General features: G+C 39.1%; 1 protein-coding gene across 2 annotated transcripts in view; it reads right to left on the minus strand.

The window, feature by feature from the left end:
• TBC1D4 (TBC1 domain family member 4) overlaps nucleotides 1-21,510 on the minus strand; it is a 103,960-nt gene that overhangs the window by 20,210 nt on the left and 62,240 nt on the right. For both annotated transcript variants that reach the window (XM_042867885.1, XM_042867883.1), the window contains exons 4-11: nucleotides 17,453-17,557; nucleotides 15,143-15,275; nucleotides 12,696-12,787; nucleotides 11,742-11,852; nucleotides 11,047-11,166; nucleotides 7,367-7,441; nucleotides 6,110-6,336; nucleotides 3,971-4,120 (exon numbers count right to left, since the gene is read on the minus strand). In XM_042867885.1, the coding sequence (XP_042723819.1) occupies nucleotides 3,971-4,120; nucleotides 6,110-6,336; nucleotides 7,367-7,441; nucleotides 11,047-11,166; nucleotides 11,742-11,852; nucleotides 12,696-12,787; nucleotides 15,143-15,275; nucleotides 17,453-17,557 (1,013 nt within the window). The remainder of the gene's footprint in view (nucleotides 1-3,970; nucleotides 4,121-6,109; nucleotides 6,337-7,366; nucleotides 7,442-11,046; nucleotides 11,167-11,741; nucleotides 11,853-12,695; nucleotides 12,788-15,142; nucleotides 15,276-17,452; nucleotides 17,558-21,510) is intronic.

A 21,510-nucleotide genomic window follows, 5' to 3' on the forward strand; every position in this document is an offset into this window, starting at 1 on the left:
GGCACATTTCACACTGAACACCATGATGAACAATTATCCACACAACTAGACAGACCTGTTGAGTGATCAGTGCTATTCCTATGCTAGTGATCTACAGCAACTCCCTGATATCCCTAAGCCTCAGCAAGCAAACTGAGCTCGCTATTACACACAAACATTAAACACAGCTTTCACGTCACTGGCGGAGAAATAACCGTGTTCTCAAGTTCACTTGCCCACACTTAGTCAACCACCTCTGCTTCCCCCTAAAAACCACAACAGGCAGTCAGCCCTGGATAACAGATAGCCTGAATTATTCGCCACTCCTGATGTATTTTCTACAGCGCTTCAGTTCCCTATGCTCAACACAACTGCTGGGCGGTCTCAATTGAGACCCCATGTTGCACTAACTGAAATAGTAACAAAGCCCAGCAACAATCTCTCCATGCTAATTCTTATATAATCCAGGAGGAACTATTCTTTGTGCTAGATGAATACACAAAGACTACAAAATACAATATACAGATTACAAAATCAATTTTGAAACTGCTGTCTTTAAAAAGTATTTCAGCCCAGTGACTCCTGGAAATAAACTGAGTTGGATGTAATAATCATAAGAACTCGTGCTTCTATAAATAACAAACAAAATTGCTACTCACTACTTCAAATCTTACTTACCATGTTAGAACACAAAAGTTATTCCAGGGCTTACTAAACAAAAGCTACGCGAGAAGAAAACTCAATTTCTACTGCCATGTACAACAATCTGTGTTTGGCTGGCGCACTCCTAAATGGGCAGCCTTGGGAACAACATTCAATTTACACTAGTAAAATTTGCAGGAAAGTCAGAATAAGTTGTTGGCTATTTTACACTATGGAACTAAGTTGTTTAAAGCTACTTAAGACATTCAAATCCCAGAATTCACAGTAGGATGCATCAGTCATATGTGCTACCTCATGAAATGTGCAAATCATACAATTCTTAGGCCTTTCGTTTCCTGATAGATTATACCTTCCAAAATTCCCCTGGCATTTCAAGAACTACTACTGACCGCTTCCTCTTTCTCTGATGAATGATCAGAGAACTCACCTTGTATTCAGTACAGGGCAAGGGCACCAAAGAAAAAGAAACTGGAGAAACAGGAGACAGAAAGAGAGCAAAATTTCCTTATTTCTATTTAGAAAGAAAGGAAAACAGAAGATCTGAAGGTGTGAAACTGTACAGAATAAAAGCAGGAAGAAATTTGGAACAAAATGGTAATATCACCTACCATGTGATAAAATGGTTCAGAAGGTTGATGTAAGAAATTAATGCATTAACTCAATTACCTATTTCCCAATTTGAAAACATGACTTGCACAATGCTTATCCATAGACTTTTCTATCTCCCACACCTAAATTTACTGACAAATCTGCAAGCTAAATGGGGGAAAGTCTAAAGAGTTTAACATTCATGGGTTGAAAAATACATTTCATTCTCCATTAGCCAATTAAAATGAGAGTTGGAAGTATACACTGCTTCCTCCTTATTCATTTGTGCTTGAGTAGAAAGGTAGAGTCTCTTAAAAAAAGTTATTCCATCTTCAAAGATGTGACACATTACTAAGACTAGTTTTGGAAAAACTTCTCAAGTAATGATTGGTTTATATTATCCCCATATTAAGACAGGGAATCTAGGTAATTTACCATTTACTTTTTGAAAACTGTGGACTTAAGTTGATGAAGAGAATGGGCACTGGTTCTGCCATTAAGGCAACGCAACCTTCCTGTAGGGATGTCTCACCTTATCGTACTTGCACACTAGTTTACTCTTCTGGAAAGACTCAAACTGCAGAATCCTCCCACTGTGTTTCACAATTGTCTCTATGTTATGAGTTTCTGGCTGTATGTTGTTCATGCTGTTACAGATAGGAGACCAGGAAAAGACATTATAAGTGTCAGAAAAATAAGGCACGATACAGCGTGCTTAAAGAGAAGATACATATTTTGCGTTTTCCTATTATAACCTGTGTATTATTTAGAGATAACTAACTTAGACCATACCTTACACCCACATTTAGGTCAACTGCCTCCCATTAATTGGTGTATTTATTTAATTCCTTTAAAGAACCAACAAAAGCTGGGGTATGTTGGGTGTGCTTGGTGTGTCTCAAACACTTGCTGTGCGAGGCCGCCGCCATGACAAGTCAGAGGCCATTATCAGCAAGGTACATGATCTCGTGCCCTACCTTCTATGCCAGAGTTTTGGCTACAAACTTATTATTGCAAACTTAGTTGTTCACGACCTTGGGACATTACACCTGCAAACCTAGCAAGCATAAAAAGGGTGCCTGAGGGGGATCCAGGTCATCGTTGCTGTTTGCTGGTTCGAGGCTATCACCCCTATATAAAACACATTCAGTTTACACCATCCCATATCCAGCACTGTGAGCTGGCACTGGAACTCCTTGAATGAGATCAGCGATCTCTTTTCTGCCCATCTCTCTGCCTCTCTTGTTCTTTCTCCAGTTCTCTCTTCACTCCTATTCTCTTAAAAGTCATTAAGTAATTGGAAGACTTATTTCAGTTTTCTAAATGCCATAGCTTGTAAAGTTGTTGTCAAGTTGTTAAGTAATTGCAAGACATCTTTGGCTCCTTAAGATTGCAGAGTTTATCTGCACAGTGTAAGACTGATTCTAAGTGATAAGATGCCATCTTATAAAGTCGTTTAGTTTAGCCACACAGTAAGATAGATTTAATCGTTATAGTGCCAATATTTTGGGGATAATTGCTTATCAATATTTTGTGATAACTGTAGTATATAGATTCTCATTGAAACTGATGATTGTGTGTGGACCTCTGCTTATCGTTCTACCTTAATCAGACCAGGGCAGGGCTTTACAATTCTTTATCACCTTTCCTAAAATGGAGATGACAAATTTATGTGAGCAAGTTTAATGAAGCAGCATTCCACAAAGTGAAAAAAATTTCATTAAACACCCCTGAAAACTTCCATATGCATCTCACAACTGAAACTCCCATATAACAGACTCCTGATGCATCCAAAAACGAGATCTCATCAACATGTGTTGGTATTTAAAGTGCAATCTACTGTTACTTTTTCAGGGAGAAATGGTCACATGAACATATTCTATAGCCCCAGAAGTTCCTGTTGGAAATGGACAGAGGACAACCACGTAGAGATGAGGAGTAGCAGAAACCTGAGAACAGTTCAGCGTACAGAAATGAACAGTAGCTGTCAGTGTACAGATGGAAATAGTCATCGACAAAAGAAAAATATAGAGGTGAGCAACTGACAAAAAACCATCATGAAATATAAAACGACAGTTCCACCTTAATCACTGTGGGCCCACTTCAGAAGAATAATCCATAAGCAGTTTTCCTAAGCACCATTCTGAAGGAGTGCCTATTCTTTATACTAAAAAATATGATTTCCATCCAGATTCACACCGATGTCAGGAAGTCCTTCTTCTACCTTGGCTTCTTCCCCACTCATCTTTAATTGGAAGTCACTTGGCAATTCTTCCTAGAAATATCACAGCTAGTATCACTCAGCTAACTTGACATTCCCCCTTCCCCAAATACATCCTGTATTAATGCTGTACTCTTCTCACTTTGCTCTTTTCTCAACAATTCTCAACAATTACAGCCACACGTGCTGCTTTGCATTCAGCAGAGAAAGCATCCAGTTGGCATAACACTCCTAAAAAACACTGCATTTCAAGCAACAAACCAATGCAGCTGATTTGCAACACCACAAAAGAAACAAGACGCAGCTCCTAGACGTCAGCAGACAAGCCTCAGTTCTTAACAGGTTTTTTTGGCCAAAAGCCTACTCATCAGTGCAAATCAGTGTCACATACTTAGGAAGTGTGTTAGAAATACAGGAGCACAAGGCAGAGTAGGAGGGATCCCACATGTCGCATTGCACTGGGAATCCTGTTGTTAAGCCGTTGGCAGTGAAGAACTAGGCAGGAGACAGTGCTCTCACCTCTTGGAGAGGTCACTTTCTGAGTGCTGGAGCAACCTTCCTGAGCCCTGGTAAAAAGTTTTCAGGAAAGAAGGGGCAGAGAGAGAGGAAGGGAGACCAGGTGATGCAGATTCACTCTCACAGTGAAAGCGCTGAATCCCAACAATAGGACTGTGCAGGCAATAAGAAAACACAGCAGACAAGTCAGCATGGAATCAGATACAACAGAATATCCAAATTAAAAACACTGACCAAGTACCTCCTCTTGACTTTAAGTAACTTCTTTGTGTTCTTGGAAAATGAAGCACATCAGCTGCACCACTGCAGTTTTTATACTGATATTGATTCTATTGTTACGTTCCATTGACTTCAAGAAAAATTTTGATAGCATTGCACAGCACGCAGAAAACCTTATTTTTTCAGCCTTATTATTCTCAAAGGGAAATTCAGAAAGATAGTCTCTGAAACACTCATAAAATAACCTTAGAAAATTGCCTCCAATAACATGAGTCACATTGTGGGTTCTGTCCTCCCCTGCTTCCTGTTTTCAGAAATAACTTTAGTGGACTGCTAGAACACACTACAAAGTAGATATTATTTAAATGCAATATTTTGGAAGGAATTTTTGAAATTTTTGTTGAGTATTTTAATCAAAGACGACAGTCCTCCGACACAGTTAAACATTACTTAAAAAGAGGAAAAATGTACTGGGGAGACATTAAAATCAATTTAATTTCTCTTATTTAACATTTTGATTAATCCTGAGTAGGAAAAGGGAGACTGAAAACCCCAACCTAGAACCATGCTGTTACAAAGCAATTTGGACTGAAAACCTGCTGACAATGCAAATTGATCATCAACTTCTTGAAAGTCATTACAAAGAAGTGAAGTCAGCAAGTCCTTCAGGGTTTCCTGTTTGCATACAACATGGACAGTGAAGAGAAAAAAAAAAAAAAAAAGGAATTTATCTCAGTAAAACAAACAAAAAAACCCCACTCATTTATCTCTTAGAAACAAAGCATAACATGGCTATTTCAAGTCTTCTTTCAAGCCTTGCATGAAAGTTTCTTACACTTGACCCCTTCTATTCTCTTAAAAAGAATAAAATTATTTTTCTCTACAATCTGATGTGGCATTCTTACTGAAGTTTTAATCTAGACAACAAGTAAGCAATAAGTGATTATTTAACATCATTTTTAGAAAGAGCCTTCAAAAAGCTTAAATTGCAACCATGCACTGCAACAGATGAGCAGTCTGGAGAGAGCATAGAAAATACAGCCTGAATTGTAGAATGGCTTCAGTTGGAAGGGTTCTTAATGATCTTAATCTCATCTAGTTCCAACCCCCTGCCACAGGCATGGCTGCTACCCACCAGATCAGACTGCCCAAGGCAGCCCCATCCAACCTGCTCTTGAACACTTCCAGAGATGGGAAAGTCACAGCTTCTTGTAAAGAGTCTGTATTATAAAGGTTTTAGAGTTTTGCCTGGTGACTTTCTGATGAAGGTAAGCAGGATGGAGGCGGAGAAAGTTAAGCAATCTGAGTAGGTCCACAGTGAACTATGGGGACCTCTCCTGCCCAAGCAAAAGAACTCTGCTTGGCTCCTGAAGCAGAAGGATCCCACATGACATTAGCAGGAGAGCTTCCAAACAGGGAGGGAAAGAAGTTACAGATAGAAACTCCTGCAGATGGCAAAAATCAAAACTGCATGCCTCACTTTTCAGAGGAGGCATTTAATCATTAAGTCTTTCAGTGGGATTCTTCCATAGTTTTAATTCTGGACACACTTTCCAGGAGCCTGGCTAATATAGCAACTAGCACTCAAAGCTGCCAGCACTTATCCCAGCGTAAATCCTTAAGCTACGGCCTCTGCAGTTAGAAGTGCTGAGGATCTCTTCTCTGGAAGGCCTGCCTGCAGCACAGCCAAAAGGCTGAAGCTTAAAGCTGGCAATAAGCAAGCATACAGATCAGCAGGCAGCCTGGCTATCTATCCACCGGCTTGTTGCTTCTCCTGAGTCACTAATTTGGGGATCAGCCAGTTACTGCACCAAGCTATTCAGAGGTGGAGAAGACAAGCTGAAAGTTAAGTAATAAACCCAGAGCAGCATAGAAGCAGCTCACATCAGAAGTTGGTGTGCTGACACTACGGATGGGACTTACCTCGTGGGCTCAATGCTGCTCTGCCGCAGCAGCGGGGAGCGGGCACTCAGCGACCGGCCGTTCTGGAAGGTTATCCGGCGCCGGGAGCTGGAGGGAGGGTGGCTGAAGGTGTGCGCACGTCTTCTGAACTGGGGGGAGTCTGAGTCCTCCTCAGGAAATGGCTGCCAGGCTGAGGACACCGGGGACGCCGGAGGAGTGGTCGGTGGAGAGTCACCCGGAGAAGCGTCCTGGAAGGAAGCACTGGAGGAGTGAGGCCTGCAGGAGCTCCCCTAGCCCCACCAGCCACACACAGCATTGGGGCACCGGAGCCTCTCCACCCTCTTGGTCACGGCCTATTGTATGCTAATTATCACCCAAAACAGACATCCTCTGTTAAGTTACGCTGAGACCTCAGCGTCCTTCTTGGAGGAAAAAAAACCAAAACAAAACAAAAAACAAAACAACCAACCAAAAACAGAAAGAAAAGAGAAATAAAAATTTATATACTATGCAAAATCATACTGATTATTCCAGGTCTCCTCTTAAAGGATCAGCATACCAGCTACTGGGCTTGGGGCTCTTTCAGGAAAAAACAGGGACTGAAAAGACTGGGGAAACTGCTGTGAGGTATAGTTTCCTCGACATATCATGAGCATGCTTCCTGCACCGTCACAGCGATATCCTGGAAGAGAGCCTGTTATTACACAGCCAGTTTGTGAGTAATTGTGCCAGGAAAACCATAACAGAATCTCCATCTCCTGGGAAAAACAGCAACCAATCCCTGCATGAGGTCAGAGGAAGACGACTGAAAACAGGAAATAAAATGAAAGTGAACAGCATTCTGCCCTTTTACCCCCACAAAGCATCCCCAGCAGATGTTTTTAGATCAGCATTTTAATTTCCCTAAAACAACTGCCTTACTTACAGAAAGGATTCCTCACCTTCAGAGCATTTCCTTACATTGAGATATGACCATTTACAGTGGGTTCAGCAAAGCTGACCAAAAATTCCCTGCATTTTGTAAAAGCAAAGGAAACGTAGGAAAAACACCTGAAATACCACCAGTCTGTCAATCAAACAACAGATTAAAATTGAAGCTCCAAGACAACACATATGCCAGCTTTCCTACAACCTCCACCTCCCACTGGAAATTCTTATCTGAGTTTAGTAAATTGATGTGCTCTGTGCTACTTCGTTCAAACTGAAGGCAGGCATGCTCATGCTTCATTACCACCCATGCATGAAAGTGTGCCCATTTGAACTAAGCTCCTTACGCACTTTGTCAGAAGCAAGGCTGTTACAGCGCTCAAAGCTGTCCACACTTCCCAAGCGGCCTCGCATTCTGTTGGCTCCCTGCAAGAAAAAAAGTGAACAGTTTAGTCCAGGCTTTTTGCTTTTCCAAAGATTAAGCAAAGATGGAAGCAACTGCATAGGTGAGTACAGGACAGTCCAAGCATGTGACATGTTTGATGGAAAACATCAGATAATGAGGCAAGTACTGGATTTTCCAAGTAGTTCTTTCCTTCCCCCAAGAGTTTTAACCAGATAGCTCTTGTCTGAAGCAACTGAGTATGCATTCATGCGAAGCAGAACATCTGAGCTGGCTTGGTCAGACTAAGAAAACCTGCAAACTTCCATACAGCACTCTGCAGTGCAACTATCAGATGCACTCGACATGCTATGATCTCATAGAGAACGTATACCATATCTAGAGATCTCAGACAAATTAAGTCTACCTGGGAGAAAGAAGAGAAAGTAAGTGGGTAAGCGCTCTTTGGCAGCAAATCCAACCAAATAAGGTTGGATATGAGCAATCCTTTTCAAAGGCAGTGAGGTTTTAGCACTGAGGGAAAGCTGATTGAAACAGGCATTAACAGATCTTGGCCAAACATGTTCAGAGTCATCTGGTTTCACAGAAAGAGATTACAGATCAGCAGTGTTTTCTACTTTCTTCTACCTGTCTTCAACACCCACAAAACGTAGGCAGCATTTAATGCTGGACATTACTGACTGCTGAAGTAAGTTATTTCCACCACTTTAACAGACAAAAAAAAAGTCTGGGCTTTGGATAAAACAGACAGGGCACAGTAGCTCTTCTTGGTATTTCTGTAACTTACAAGGGAAGTTTTGTCAACATTAGCAATGTTTATTTAGCCAGCTTTTCCCTGGTAAGGTTTATTTTCATTTTCAAGATTTAGAGTGCCCCTTAAGTACATTATCCCATTTAAGATCATTACCAATGAATGCTCTGCCTGAAGGGGATCTCTTCACTGACCCTCACAATAAAATAGGAGCAAAGGATAACTTGGAAGTTTCTCATTAGATTTAAAAACATGCTTTTGGCACACTAAGAAAGGCTTTTTGATTCAGAAGAAACAACAACAGAAGTTAGTACAGCATAGGCTAGTAGAAATGTGTTTAGAAGGTCAAAAAGAGGTTATATTTATTTTTTCTGAGATAACGTGTTAGGAAACCACAGCCTGTTTTCAGTTCGAACCTGACAAAAACAAGATAATTCCAGCAAAACAAACAAGTGAAAAAGTGGCATTCCTTTGGGAGAAAAATGCCAGAGCACAAAACCCAGCATGTATCCCTGTGGTGAGTGGTGAACAGCTACTCATTCAAGTAGCTTAAAATGTCATGATTCTATTTATCCTAGCTATGAAGCTATTCACTTACTAAGTCTTCTTAGATACCTGACCATCATATAATTATTTCTAATTTGCTAAGGCTGTTTGAATCTCACCTCACATTTACTGACTATATATATATATATATATATATATATATATATATATATTTAAATATGCAATAAGATGCTGAATGCCAATTTTATAAGAACTGACTTTCTTTCCTACTCTCTTAGTTAATAATTACACTTTAAAATAAAATAGTAAGTCACATACAATTAACATTCCATAAAATTAATACCAAGTAACTGGTGGCTGGCTTAAGGGAAAACAACCAACCAAACCAAACAAAAATCCACTACACGAATGGGTATTTGGTACCTAAATGCCTTTAAGAATCAACTGTGATCTATTAGACTTGTTGTAATAGTCTGATGAAGAGCAAGAACTATAAAACACCCATTATACAACACATGTATGCATGTATCACACACAGAATGCACACACGTACTGTACAGAAACAATCATACATTCACAGAATCATCAAATGTCCCCAGTTGAAAGGGACCCATAAGGATCATCAAGTCCAACCCCTGGTTTCACACAGGACAACCCAAAAATCAGTCCTTAAGTCTAATAGCAGTGTCCAAACAGTCCTTGAACTCTGGCAGTTTGGGCCCATGACCACTGCCCTGGGAGCCTGTTCCAGCATCCCACCACCCATTGATTACTTGATTTAACCAATTAATAGTGGCTGTATTGCACTGTAAAGTATTTTTCTAGTTCTTGCATTGTGTGACCTTTAAACAGATCTGCAATGATGAACCTCTCCATGCATCATGATTCACTGCAACACAATGCTGTTCCTGATCTCTAGCAGTTACAAGCAAAACATGAGACAATCCTTCTAACAGCAAGCTTTCTTCACAAACAAGCAAACTGAAAATGGCCCCAGCATGGATTTGGGTGTCCACTGCTGTTAAACTAAATCCCAGACTGAAAGTGGATCTTTGTGCTATAGAGCACAGCATGGCACAGTGGCTCTGTTGAGAAAGGAACATAACGTATCAGAAACAGCAATCAATGAGTATCTCCCTTCTGGGATTTCAACTCAGCAGTGCATTTCTCATAAAAGATTTTTCCTTCACATAATACAAATACTGTGTCCATACACGGCCAAGCAGCTTTCATGGGTTATTCCCAGTGATGTATGCTGTTTCCACAGTCACTGCAGAGTTCATACCCCACTGTCAGATCACATTCCAGTCACATGTCCTTTAGACATGAGAAAGAAATCAGACTCAGCACAGGCATGACTGCAGCTGTCATCAACTGATGGTATTTCAGACTGATGAAATTATCCAGATCTTCTGAACATCATCTCTCTTTTGCTCTTTTTCTAGACTAAATTCCAAATGCATAAAATTCACAACAAAACATAACCTAGACTTGACCAGGTGAGTATTAATCCTAGAGTCACTCATAGGCTAAATTCACTCTCCACCTAAATACAAGCCATTCTAAAGCCTCACCCTGGCAAATAATGTTTTGATTTCTTAATATGCAATATCTGTGATATCTCAGGTTTGGAGGTTACTTTACGGCACGCTCATAAAGCTGCAGGACAAGTGCAGCTTAGGCCCTGGTGACACAGTACTATGATACTTTTAAAACTATTAACAGAAGGAGCTCAAATTCACTGCTTGAATTATATTTGGACCTCATCACAGCTCTCTGTCCCTTCTTTGTAGTGACACACAGGACACATTCTTCTGTTACTTCTCTGTACATCCCTCCTCTGCATATAGACAAGGGGCAAAACCTGCAATTCAGACTTTTTCTTTAAAAAGCAAATTAACGTAAGAGATTTCCAGTAATTACCCACATTGTAGTAGGTTAGCAACACTGAGGAGCAATACTTTTTTTTTTTCCCCTTTTTTTCTACCTTTTTCCCCCCTTTTCTTAAACAAATTTTTTTTTTTTGTCCTACAAAAGGACCCCTTAGCTACTACTTTCCAAAGATTGTTAATGACCAACATGAGCTTTAGATACGAGAAGCAAGGTGTTAATTAGGGTTGCTCACTAGTTCACTTGCCACTTGCAAGAATGCAAATTATTCAAAAATTTGCCCTTTTTAACTGTTTGTGTGGCCTTACCATAAGCTTTCTAGTGTAGATAAGACACCATCAGCACATCAAAACAGTGATGTAATTTCATCACATATTTATTAAACTGAGGCCACAAAACAAACAAACAAAACAAAATTTGATAGCACTTCACTGTCAAGGATATCTGGGAAAACTGCTGACAACAGTTTGTTAATCTTACCCTTGAGAAGATATTTTCCAGAGAGCTAGTCAAGGATTTCTTGGCCTTGTTTTTCAGAACATCAAGTTTAAACCTGCCACCACTGGTGGTGTTTTCTGGAATCACACTGTTAGACGCAGTCTGTTGATATGAGCAAGGACACAATTCAGTTTTGGCAATTGTTTTTGCAACTGCAGACCTCCAAAGACTGGAACTAAACCAAGTTACATAATAGACAATACATCCCTATTCTTTATTTTAAATATAAATTTAAAAAAAAGTTAAAGGAACGTTCTATTCTCTAAAGACTATCTTGAAAAAGAATATTCATTTAATAATATTGATATCTATTTCCCTAGCCAGATAAAGTAGTAGTTTAGACTGACACCAACACCCTCTTCATTCTTATTTTGCTCTCTCTAGAAATGACTTTTTGAGATCAGGAAGGAAGGAAAAGATGACAGATATGGTATTCTTGTACTGTAAAGAAACAAATCTAAAAATGATTGATTGTCTTCTTCCCTCTCTTCCTACTCCTAAGCATGTCACAGCAAATTAAATCAAATTACTTTTTTTTTCCCCACCATCTTCTCTCAATTACAATGCTCGGTTTCAGCTATCCCTGATGAACTCTAGCAGCAACCTTTCTGGTAGTCTAGGTTACATTTGAATATGAATGGGAGGAGGGAGAGGAATCACATGAAATCAAGCTTTACCGATGGAGCTTCACCAATGTGAATGTGTGTTTTCTGCTTAGCTTCACAGAGTTGGCGTAGATGCAGGATCACAAGTTCATTTTCTTCCTGATCATTCTCAGGCTTCATTTTCTGTTAATAACAGAACAAAGAAGAGAAAAAAATTAGTCTTTCAAGTCATTATTTGCTTATTTTAACTTCCATCTGTATACATTCTTTGAAGGTAACACACTGACACTCCAGAAGCCAAAGTGCACAATTAATGAGTCACATTACATCATCGTTTGTGTGCCTTCGTACTCACAAGTAAAATAGACCAAAAAATTCCATATGGAGAATGCTGCAGGGTGTGGAGGTGGAGGGGAGAGGGAGCATTAACACTACACATTTTGTTTTCAAAGGTTGTCTGCTGTTGTCTAAGCTTATAAAAGGAGAAAAGAACCTATATAAATCAAAAAGGCATTCCCTTCTTGAGGCTGCTAGAAAGCCTTTGGAAGGTAGTAGAAAGCCTTTGAAACTGTAGCCTTTGGAAGCATGAATTACTATATAGGTCATTCACTTGAGTACGTTTTCTTGCACTAGATTTTTGCCTCAGAATTTAGGTCAAAAGAGAGCTTCTGAAAATGCCAACCAGTTGCCTGACACCTGCGTATCTCACCTACTCTCAATTCACTCTCACATCACTTGTGGGTAAAGAGAAATGTTTACAGATAACACAAAATATCCTCTAAGTAAGAACAGAAGGAGTCTCAGCAGAGTTGGGAGCCAAAAATTGTCTCAGAGCTGCGTATCACGCATTAGGTTAGGTTAAAGCATACTATTTCAGTATGATGGTTGATAGAACAACAGTAAATTCTATGCCAACAACATACAAAACAAACAAACAAAAAAACACATGTAATCAAAAGAAAAAACATCCAGTCCATTTTGGCACGGGCTTTTTCAAATCTGAGACAGTAGCTTCCAACTTATTACCTGAACACGTTCAAAAATGTCTGCTTGCTCATTATCAGTTAGTGACGACAGATGCCTCTGAATCACAAGCTTGGCTCTTGGTGGATAAAGTCCTGAGAAGAGAAAGGAATAATATTAAAAGCTTCTGGATTCCCAAACAATCTTTTGAAAGAGTTTTGGAAAAAAAAACCCAAAACAATGGTATAAACAAATATAAACTTGCATTTAAATTCATAAAAGTTTGATGCACGATATTTGTATATCAGCAGCATATTTGATAGGAGATGCCTTAGGTCCTTCTAAAGCACAGGGCTTTGTCTCCATTTGATAGCAGTAAAAATAGAACTAACAGCCACTAAGCGGCTGGTTCCTCAGTAAAAGGTTGTGATGCTCCACTGACATCTGCCTAGTATCAAGAGATGGAAGCCTGACATCTGTACAAGAGGGGAGGAAGAGAGGAACAGACCACAGATAAGGTCTGAAAGATACTCAATGCACAAGATACAAAAAGAAGCTACCAGAGGCTTTGAATTGAAACGTTTAGATGACTTTCTAGGAAAGGACAAGGACAGAGGCCAAGGACAAGGCAAGGAAAGGATAGAGGCCATAGCAGAGAACATCACCTTTAAAAACAAGAGCAGCATAAAAGCTACAAGAAATTAAGAAAAAAATTCCAATATTCAAAAAGGCCCGCATTTGCTCAGACCTTATTCTAGGAACCTACAAAAACCCATGGGGAAAACAACTACCCTAGATTAGATAAAAATATACTCTCATCCACCCAAGCTACATATTAGCCTAACAGAACTGCAATCAGAGCAGATAAAAAAGTTTTAAAGTAATGAAATCCTGGGTTTGATTATGGTAAAATTCTAGATCCTAAAAGAAGAAAGCAAAAGAGATGCTGAAGTCTTTAAGTCACTAAGCAAAAGTTTAAGAAAATTCTACCATGGTATTCAGTTTGTTATCATAAGAGAGATTTTACTTGGATAACAGATGCTTAACCCAGTCTTGCAAGTCTACACTATCGAGATAATTATGCTGCCTCAGATGGAAGCCTCTATAGTTTTCTACTCAGGGAAGACCTTCTCAGATAAATTTTCACTTCTGAATATCTACTGCTGAATCCAGAAAAAAAAAAAAGTCAACTGAATGTCACTTCTCTAAGATTCATAGTTTGCTTTTGATCCACCAGAGGGAGATAAGTAGCAATCATGATCATTATCATAACCAGACCAGGAGTTACAAGATTACTTCAAATCATACTTGCTTATTTTTGCCTAAGACACTTCGCAAGGAGACATATCAGAGTGACTACAAAAACAGAATGCTGCTATTCATATTTTTTAATTCTGTCTTATAAGATATTTTGCATGGGCTTTGGTATACATCACTTCCACAGAAACCAAAAAGAGTTGTGGATTCATATTTATTCATATTCATATTTAAAGTCAAGTAGTTGTTTTGACTTACTTTATTAGATATTTATTTCCTACCACAGAATCACAGAAACACCAAGGTTGGAAAAGACCTACAAGATCATGCAGTCCAACCATCCACCTATCACCAATAGCTCTCACTAAACCATGTCCTTTAACACAACGTCCAAACGTTCCTTGAACACCTCCAGGGTTGGTGACTCCACCACCTCCCTGGGCAGCCCATTCCAGTGCCTGACCACTCTTTCAAAGTAGTATTTCCTAATGTCCAGCCGAAATCTTCCCTGGCACAGCTTGAAGCCATTCCCTCTAGTCCTACCACCAGTTACACAAGAGAAGAGGCCGACCCCCAGCTCACTACAACCTCCCTTCAGGTAGTTATAGAGAGCAACAAAGTCTCCCATAAGCCTCCTCTTCTCCAGACTGAACAATCCCAGCTCCTTCAGTCTTTCCTCATAAGGCCTTCTCATAAGTTGCTCCTTAAGTCGCTATCTTAATCATTTATTTCCTATGATAGAAAGAAAACCAGATTTTGAAGTACCTAAGAGAATAAACACAAAAATTAAAAAAAAAAACAAAGAAATAGAAAAAAAGAAAAAAAAAAAAAAAAAAAAAGCCTCCCACCACTTTATTCTTCTCCCACAAGAATGAATACATGAGAAAGGAAGATCCTCTCTTGATCACTGTCTCTTCATGATCCATTTTGAAACAGCTTATCTTCAGGAAAGGGAGAACTGTTGTCTTTTTTGTCTTTTTCGTCTCTCTTAATGCTTAAGATAAGTATGACAATAAAAAAGTATGTACTTTTAACACAATCTGTATTATACTCAGTTGCTCATTACTGCAGCTACCTCCATTCAATCGCACAGAGTGGAAAGCAATGCAAAGACCTTATTGGGAAACTTTTCTCTCCCTTCCCACATTAATAAAACTGAAAGTGCATGGTTGACACAATTAAATTTTACATGTACAGTATGATATTTCTAGAATAATCAGGCAAAAAAATTGTAACACAAATTCAGCTCTTACCTTCAATTCTTTCACAAAGTTTGTGCAATGAATGCATAGGACAGGCCTCACACAGCTTAACCTGCGTCTTGGCACTCTGAAGAGCTGCAGCAGTGCTAAAGGCTTGCTTCAAGGTAAGCATTACCTCATCAACCTAAAGGTAAAAGAGCAAAAAGATAACATGTAAACAACAGTGCATGCCATATACATCAAATAAGGTTCACACCTTACACCCAGAGACAGGTGCTTTGCCATCAAACAACCTGTTTGCTGTCTTCTAGAGTTCAAAGTTTTATCCCCTGCTTTCTGCCCATTCTATCCAAAGACAAAGGCAATGAGTTTGCTACCTGAACTTCAACACTGGAATTTTCTGAAACCTCCAACTACTTTGCTGACGCAGAGGATTTAGTGATGTAGATAATTTCAAAAGGTAAATGGACACATAAGGGTGGAAGACAGAAGTCTGTATTTAGAAGGGCCTTCACATCTAACTTGTACTGTGTCTAGGATATATCTGCATCCACAGGCACCCGAATACTTCTAGATACTCACCTGCCAGTGCGTTTGAAAAGAGCTTCAGAGACATATAGTAAGTTTTCACTAATAGTAAAAACAATAACACAATCATCATTTTGGAAATGAGTTTATCAGTTACTCTGTGCAAGGATCTCAAACTACGTTTCCAAGTTTCTACTGTTCAACTGCAAGCACATTTTCGGCCTGAAAAAAAGGTTATCCTCAATTCTGTATTTCCTCAGTCGCCACTGAAATAAGATGTTCACCATCTTAAAACTCAGTTAAAAGCATAACTTTGAATATCAAACTATACTCATGGTTACTGGCTAAATAAAAAATTAATTTCTTCTCTTTAGCTTCAAGTTTCTCCTGCAAACTACATTAGTCCCCCTCAATTATATTTCTCCAATAACCACTCACCCTTCAGCACAAAGCCCCACAGACCTAACCCTGCTAGCAGACAGGATCTTCCCCCACATTCACTTTACTCCAGATCAAAAGACCACTAGACTGGCCACCACTTGAGTCACCCTGTTTGTATTTGAGGCTAACACAATCCTTATTAAAAGCTGTTTACCCATGCCTTTGCATCAGCAGGAAATAAGATTGAAGACAATATTTTAGGTTGTACCCATTTACTTCTTTAAAAAGAGTTTTAAGCACGGACAGCAGTTCCTAAGTGCTCTCTTTAGCAATAATGCAGGCTGTGGTAAAATGAATGTCCACCTCATAATACCAACATGTAACTGTTAAGAGTAAGCTAGCAAAGATGCCTCAAATGAAAGATAAGTAGAACAGTACTAAGCACACAGATTCTGACTACACCAAAATCATGGCAACTGTAACTAGGTTTAGAGCCAATGAAAAGTCAACTAACACAGCCTGCCTGACAGCACCGAATTTGGAAAACACAACGTTTTGCAGCTCTACACTGCCAAAGTCAAACTGCTGCTGATGTCCAAGGGATTACCTTTGAAGGTAGATTGGGAATGTCCACTTCGTATTGCAATGTGGACATTCACATGCAAAACAATATTTGACCATGTAGAAGGATTCACAGATATTTTGTTTCTTCACAGACCACAATTTAAGCGCCTCTGAACCAAATTATGCATTGTCAGATTTATCAATAAGTGACTTAGCATTTCAAGTCAGAACAGAGATTCCATTGATCTCATAAGTCTCACATCAAGCAGTTACCTCTATCATTTAAATCACTGGCACCAGGTAGCTCAGCCAACAAATACACCCTTTATGAAATTTTTATTGGATTTTTTAGTTGCACACATACCATGTGTGAATTCAGGTTTTCTGCCTCTTTGATTAGATGTTGTTATTTTTCTCTCCTGAGGAGCAAAACAGAATATAGAAAAAACACAGAAGCCACATGCAAAAACAGGTTGTAGAAATACTATCTTGAAAAATCTGCTTGGGTTTTATCATCAGCTTTGTTACTGATTCAAAACAAGTAATTGTATGATTAATAGGGAACCAAGCATCTCAACAACTAGAAATGCAAGAGTTACAAACACAGAGTCCAAACATGCTTGCAGCTTAAATGTATGAACCCTGGACTTTTTCTATTTTTTCTATTTGTTATTGACATCCACATCAGCAGAGCACCAGCATAAGTCTATAGAAGGACAGAACGTGTGTGCTTCCTGTATCTTAGTTTAAAATTCACAACTGAGGTTCAGAGGTGTGGGACATGACCACTGAGGCTTAGTTTACAGAGTAGAACAGAGATTGCCACGGTTTCAGAAATGTTTTAGACACAATCTGATGGAGATGTTGGGATCGTTTATAAATACTCACCAGAGACTCACTTGCACACTGGAACACATAGCAAACATACTGGCTTAATGCAGGTTCAACAGATTCCCGGCAAATGAAGCCAAAGTGATCAACGTGTTTTATACCCTAAAAAAGAGGGTTTTTTTAATGAAAAAATATTGTGTTTAAAATAGTTTAAAAATCAGCATTAGTGAACTACTTTAGAAACATGTTTAGTTTTCAAAGTGAAACCAAAACTAGTCACCGGACTCCAATACTAATCAACACAAAAATTTGAGAAACCATAAATACATCCTTCTAATGATCTATTGTACAAATTCAATAGTTAATTTTTATTTATTTTTTCTTTTTTGGATTAAGAAATTACATAAAGCTGTAGTTACAAAACAATAGATCTGGACCTGAATGTATTCCTTAAGGAGAATAGATATTCAGGGAAGACAACAAAGCAGTTCAAGGCCATAGAGAACAGCAGGACAAGGGGAAGTGGTTTTAAGTTGAGGGAGGGAAGATTTAGGTTGGATATCAGGAGGAAGTTCTTTACTGTGAGAGTGGTGAGGTGCTGGAAGAGGCTGCCTAGAGAGATTGTGGATGCCCCATCCCTGGAGGTGTCCAAGGCCAAGTTGGATGGGGCCCTGGGCAGGCTGGTCTAGTATTAAATGTGGCAGGGGTGTTGGATCACGATCCTTGAGGTCCCTTCCAACCCAGGCCATTCTGTGATTTTGTGAGGTTCTGTGTTTGGAACAGTCCCTACAGTGAAGGCTGCATGCACTAAGCCCACACTAGAACATGGGACTGGAGTAGCATCAAAGTAGCAACAGATCTTCTCTTTCCTGTAAATAAAGACTGAACAACACAAAAAGGAACAGGAAATGAGCAAAGGCATGTAGAATTCCAACTGGATTCTTAAATAAATTATGTTTTTAGACTGTTACATACTAGAAGTTTCATGAATTCCTACGCATTACTACTGATGTTTTATTTCAAGATACTATTCTAACTGCTTGAGAGGAAACACTGCCTTGCTAAAAACAGCACAGAGAAGATCAAAGACAGCTGCTTCCTAAGAAGCACGATATTCACAGTCTCAATTCATGGAACATGACTCACTATTGTTAAAGCTCTTGCCAATGTTTTTATCATCTAAGTATGGTAATAGCAGATTCTCTCCAGAAGAAAGCTTAATCTCTCAAGTTCAAATACATCAGAAAGCAGAACTTGGTTGCTTGGATCCATCTCCAAAGAAAACACCTATGTCATAGAAGAGGGGAGGAGGCCAAACAACTTGTCTGTCCCTACAGAGAATACTCCAGACAAAACTGGTAACACACTACGTGACAGACTGAACATATTGTTGCTAATCCCAGCAGATTTTAAAACTAAAAACAAAATTCCAGAGGTTACATTTGTGCCACTTAAGAGAAACTTAAGCACAGAGACTTTCTAAGAGGGTACAACTTCCATTATTTTACCACAGTCCACACCAATTCTGACTTAACTGAATCCATTTTCATGTAACACGCGATATCTACAGAAGAATAATTAAAAAAAAAACAAAACAAACAAACAAACAAAAAAAAAAACAGATGGATACACAGATTTTAATTGATATAACAGCAAAGGGTTGCTTTGTTTTGTGAGGAGCTTGTGTTTACTTGAAGTGTATCAGAGAGATGCCAGTTCCCTCATTGCTGACCATGCCTGGACAAGCCTACTGCTGTCAGATTTGTCAGCTCTGCAGGAGAACATGTGTGGGGGAGAAGGCCATGACACTTGCACCAAAGCATAAACAGTACAATATGTTCCTCCACCACTTTTCTTCAAGAATAGTCTGACTCAGAATGCCAAATCACACACACCTTTCTCGTTTTTCTCAGTTCTCTCAAGATCAGGAAAGCTGAAACAAGGAAACTTCTTCAACTGCCTTACAGTGCACACACAGGGATCTCCTGTCCATTTTATCTGCTGATTTGACAATTATGAAAAGTGCAGATAATGAACTAAACGTAGCCAATCAACCATACTCAAACTATAGAATAAAACAGCTTTATTACACCAGACTAAGAGAATCCAGAATGCAAGCTGAAAAGAACATCTTTTTTATTGTTTTCAAAGCTCGGAGAACAAACATTAATAAGCTGCAGTCTCACATCACATAGTAAATCACTTCCCTAAAAATCCACAACAGAGAAGCCCTGTGGCTTCTTGAAAGAAATACTGATGATCTTTATGCAAGCAAACCCTTACTTGGACAAATTACATATTTACTGAACATAGGGGAAAAAAAAAACAAAACAAAAACTGGCTTCTCTGAAGTATTTTTTGCATTAATTGAGAAACCCATAGTATTACCAGTCTGTAAGTGCCTATTCAGGCACGCAAAATGACAAAAACATTTCTCCAAATGACATCAAAATCCTCCACTTCCAAAACCCAATATGCAGCATTACCTGACATTATTGACCATATGCAATTATTTTACTGAAGGAAAAGCAAGATGTCAGAGGTCTGCAGTGGTCTTGCTTGTCTCCACCATAGAATCATTAAATTTGGAAAAGACCACCAAGATCTAATCCAACCATCAATCCATCAACCACCACGTCCACTAACCATGCCCCTCAGTTTGAAGTATGATTCTTTGAAGTCAGCAGAACAAAAGTTGTCCATGTCTAAGACAGTTCTGTTTGTCCATTTTAGGTACGTACATACAACACCAGAATCCAGTACATAATAACCATCACTTTTATTCAGCTCAGTACACCACTTAGTTTGGCAGTCAGATGGAAGAAAGAGTCAAACCATCTACCAATTCTGCTTTCTGTAACACTGCTTTAAGAATATTATATCTATATTCACTGTACAGTTATTAATAAATAACTGCCTGATTATATTGTTCCACTCTATATTTGCACATGCATTTTTCCACTACTAGCTGTAGACAGACTCCACCACCAAAAAGCCTTGACCTCTGGGCAGTCTAATGCCCCTTTGATTTTCAAGAAGTGAAAAGTTCTTAATTCATATTAACACTAGTAGCACAGCCATACAAGAGCAGATTTCTAATTAGCATTAAAATGAGGGGTACATGCCAGAAAGCATACTTCAAACTAGAATAACAGCGTTTAAGGTGGCCTGAAATAATGCACGTGCATGGGAGAAGGTAATTTAAAAAAAGGCTTCAAAACACAAAGCATCACAAGTAACAGCTGTTGAACAACAGCAAGACAGGACAACAAATCCCTCAGTCTCCATGATCCACTTCTCATAAGACACATTTACAAGCTGCAGAAAGCTAGGTGCACCTATTACCATATTCTCTAGAAGAAATGATGCAGGTAATCTGTTTTTCTGAAAGGCTGATCTGATGTGCTTCTCCCTTCACTCCAGAGGCTTTCAGGAGATCAGCTACTCAGAAACAGCACTCTCAGAGCATCCTGAATGGACATTAAGCTGCTTCCAAAATTAAATCCAATGTTCTTCCAAAGCAGAACAGTTTATACTTGGCTTTCTGACCAGTGATGAAAGCTACCACTACTGCAGCTCATGCTGATTATTCTTGTTGTGTTCATCATTTCTGTATTTAAGCTCTTTGGGAATGACAGTGTTGACAGGTTGGTTTTTTTTTTGCAGAATCTACTTGTAACTGCTACCAGACAAGTGTAGCCCCTGACTTAAATAACAGCTCTCAGTACTGTAAAGGAAAATCACTACTTCGTCTGCTGCAACTGTTTATGAAGCAATCGCAATTTAATACCCAGCCATTGCAGCTGGATATATTCTTCCCCAAAGAAGTCAATGACATTTTCCAGTCAACTTTGTGCAGAGTCAATATACACATTCATCACAACCTCTCAAAATCTAATCTAGACAGATGGGATAAACTTTTTAAAAGTGGCCTTTGAGACTGAATAAAGGAGAACAGCACAGAATTCTGAAGAAAAAAAAACAACCTATTTTTTCAGTTTTCTGTAAGCTAGTAAGGCAACCAAGCTAAGAACAGATCAATTCTTTTTCACAGAATGGCCTGGGCTGAAAAGGAACACAATGATCATCTCGTTTCAACCCCCCTGCTATGTGCA

This window comes from Lagopus leucura, unplaced genomic scaffold (assembly GCF_019238085.1).
Source record: "Lagopus leucura isolate 7727_CA_CO unplaced genomic scaffold, USGS_WTPT01 Super-Scaffold_100001, whole genome shotgun sequence".
Lineage (NCBI taxonomy): Eukaryota > Metazoa > Chordata > Aves > Galliformes > Phasianidae > Lagopus > Lagopus leucura.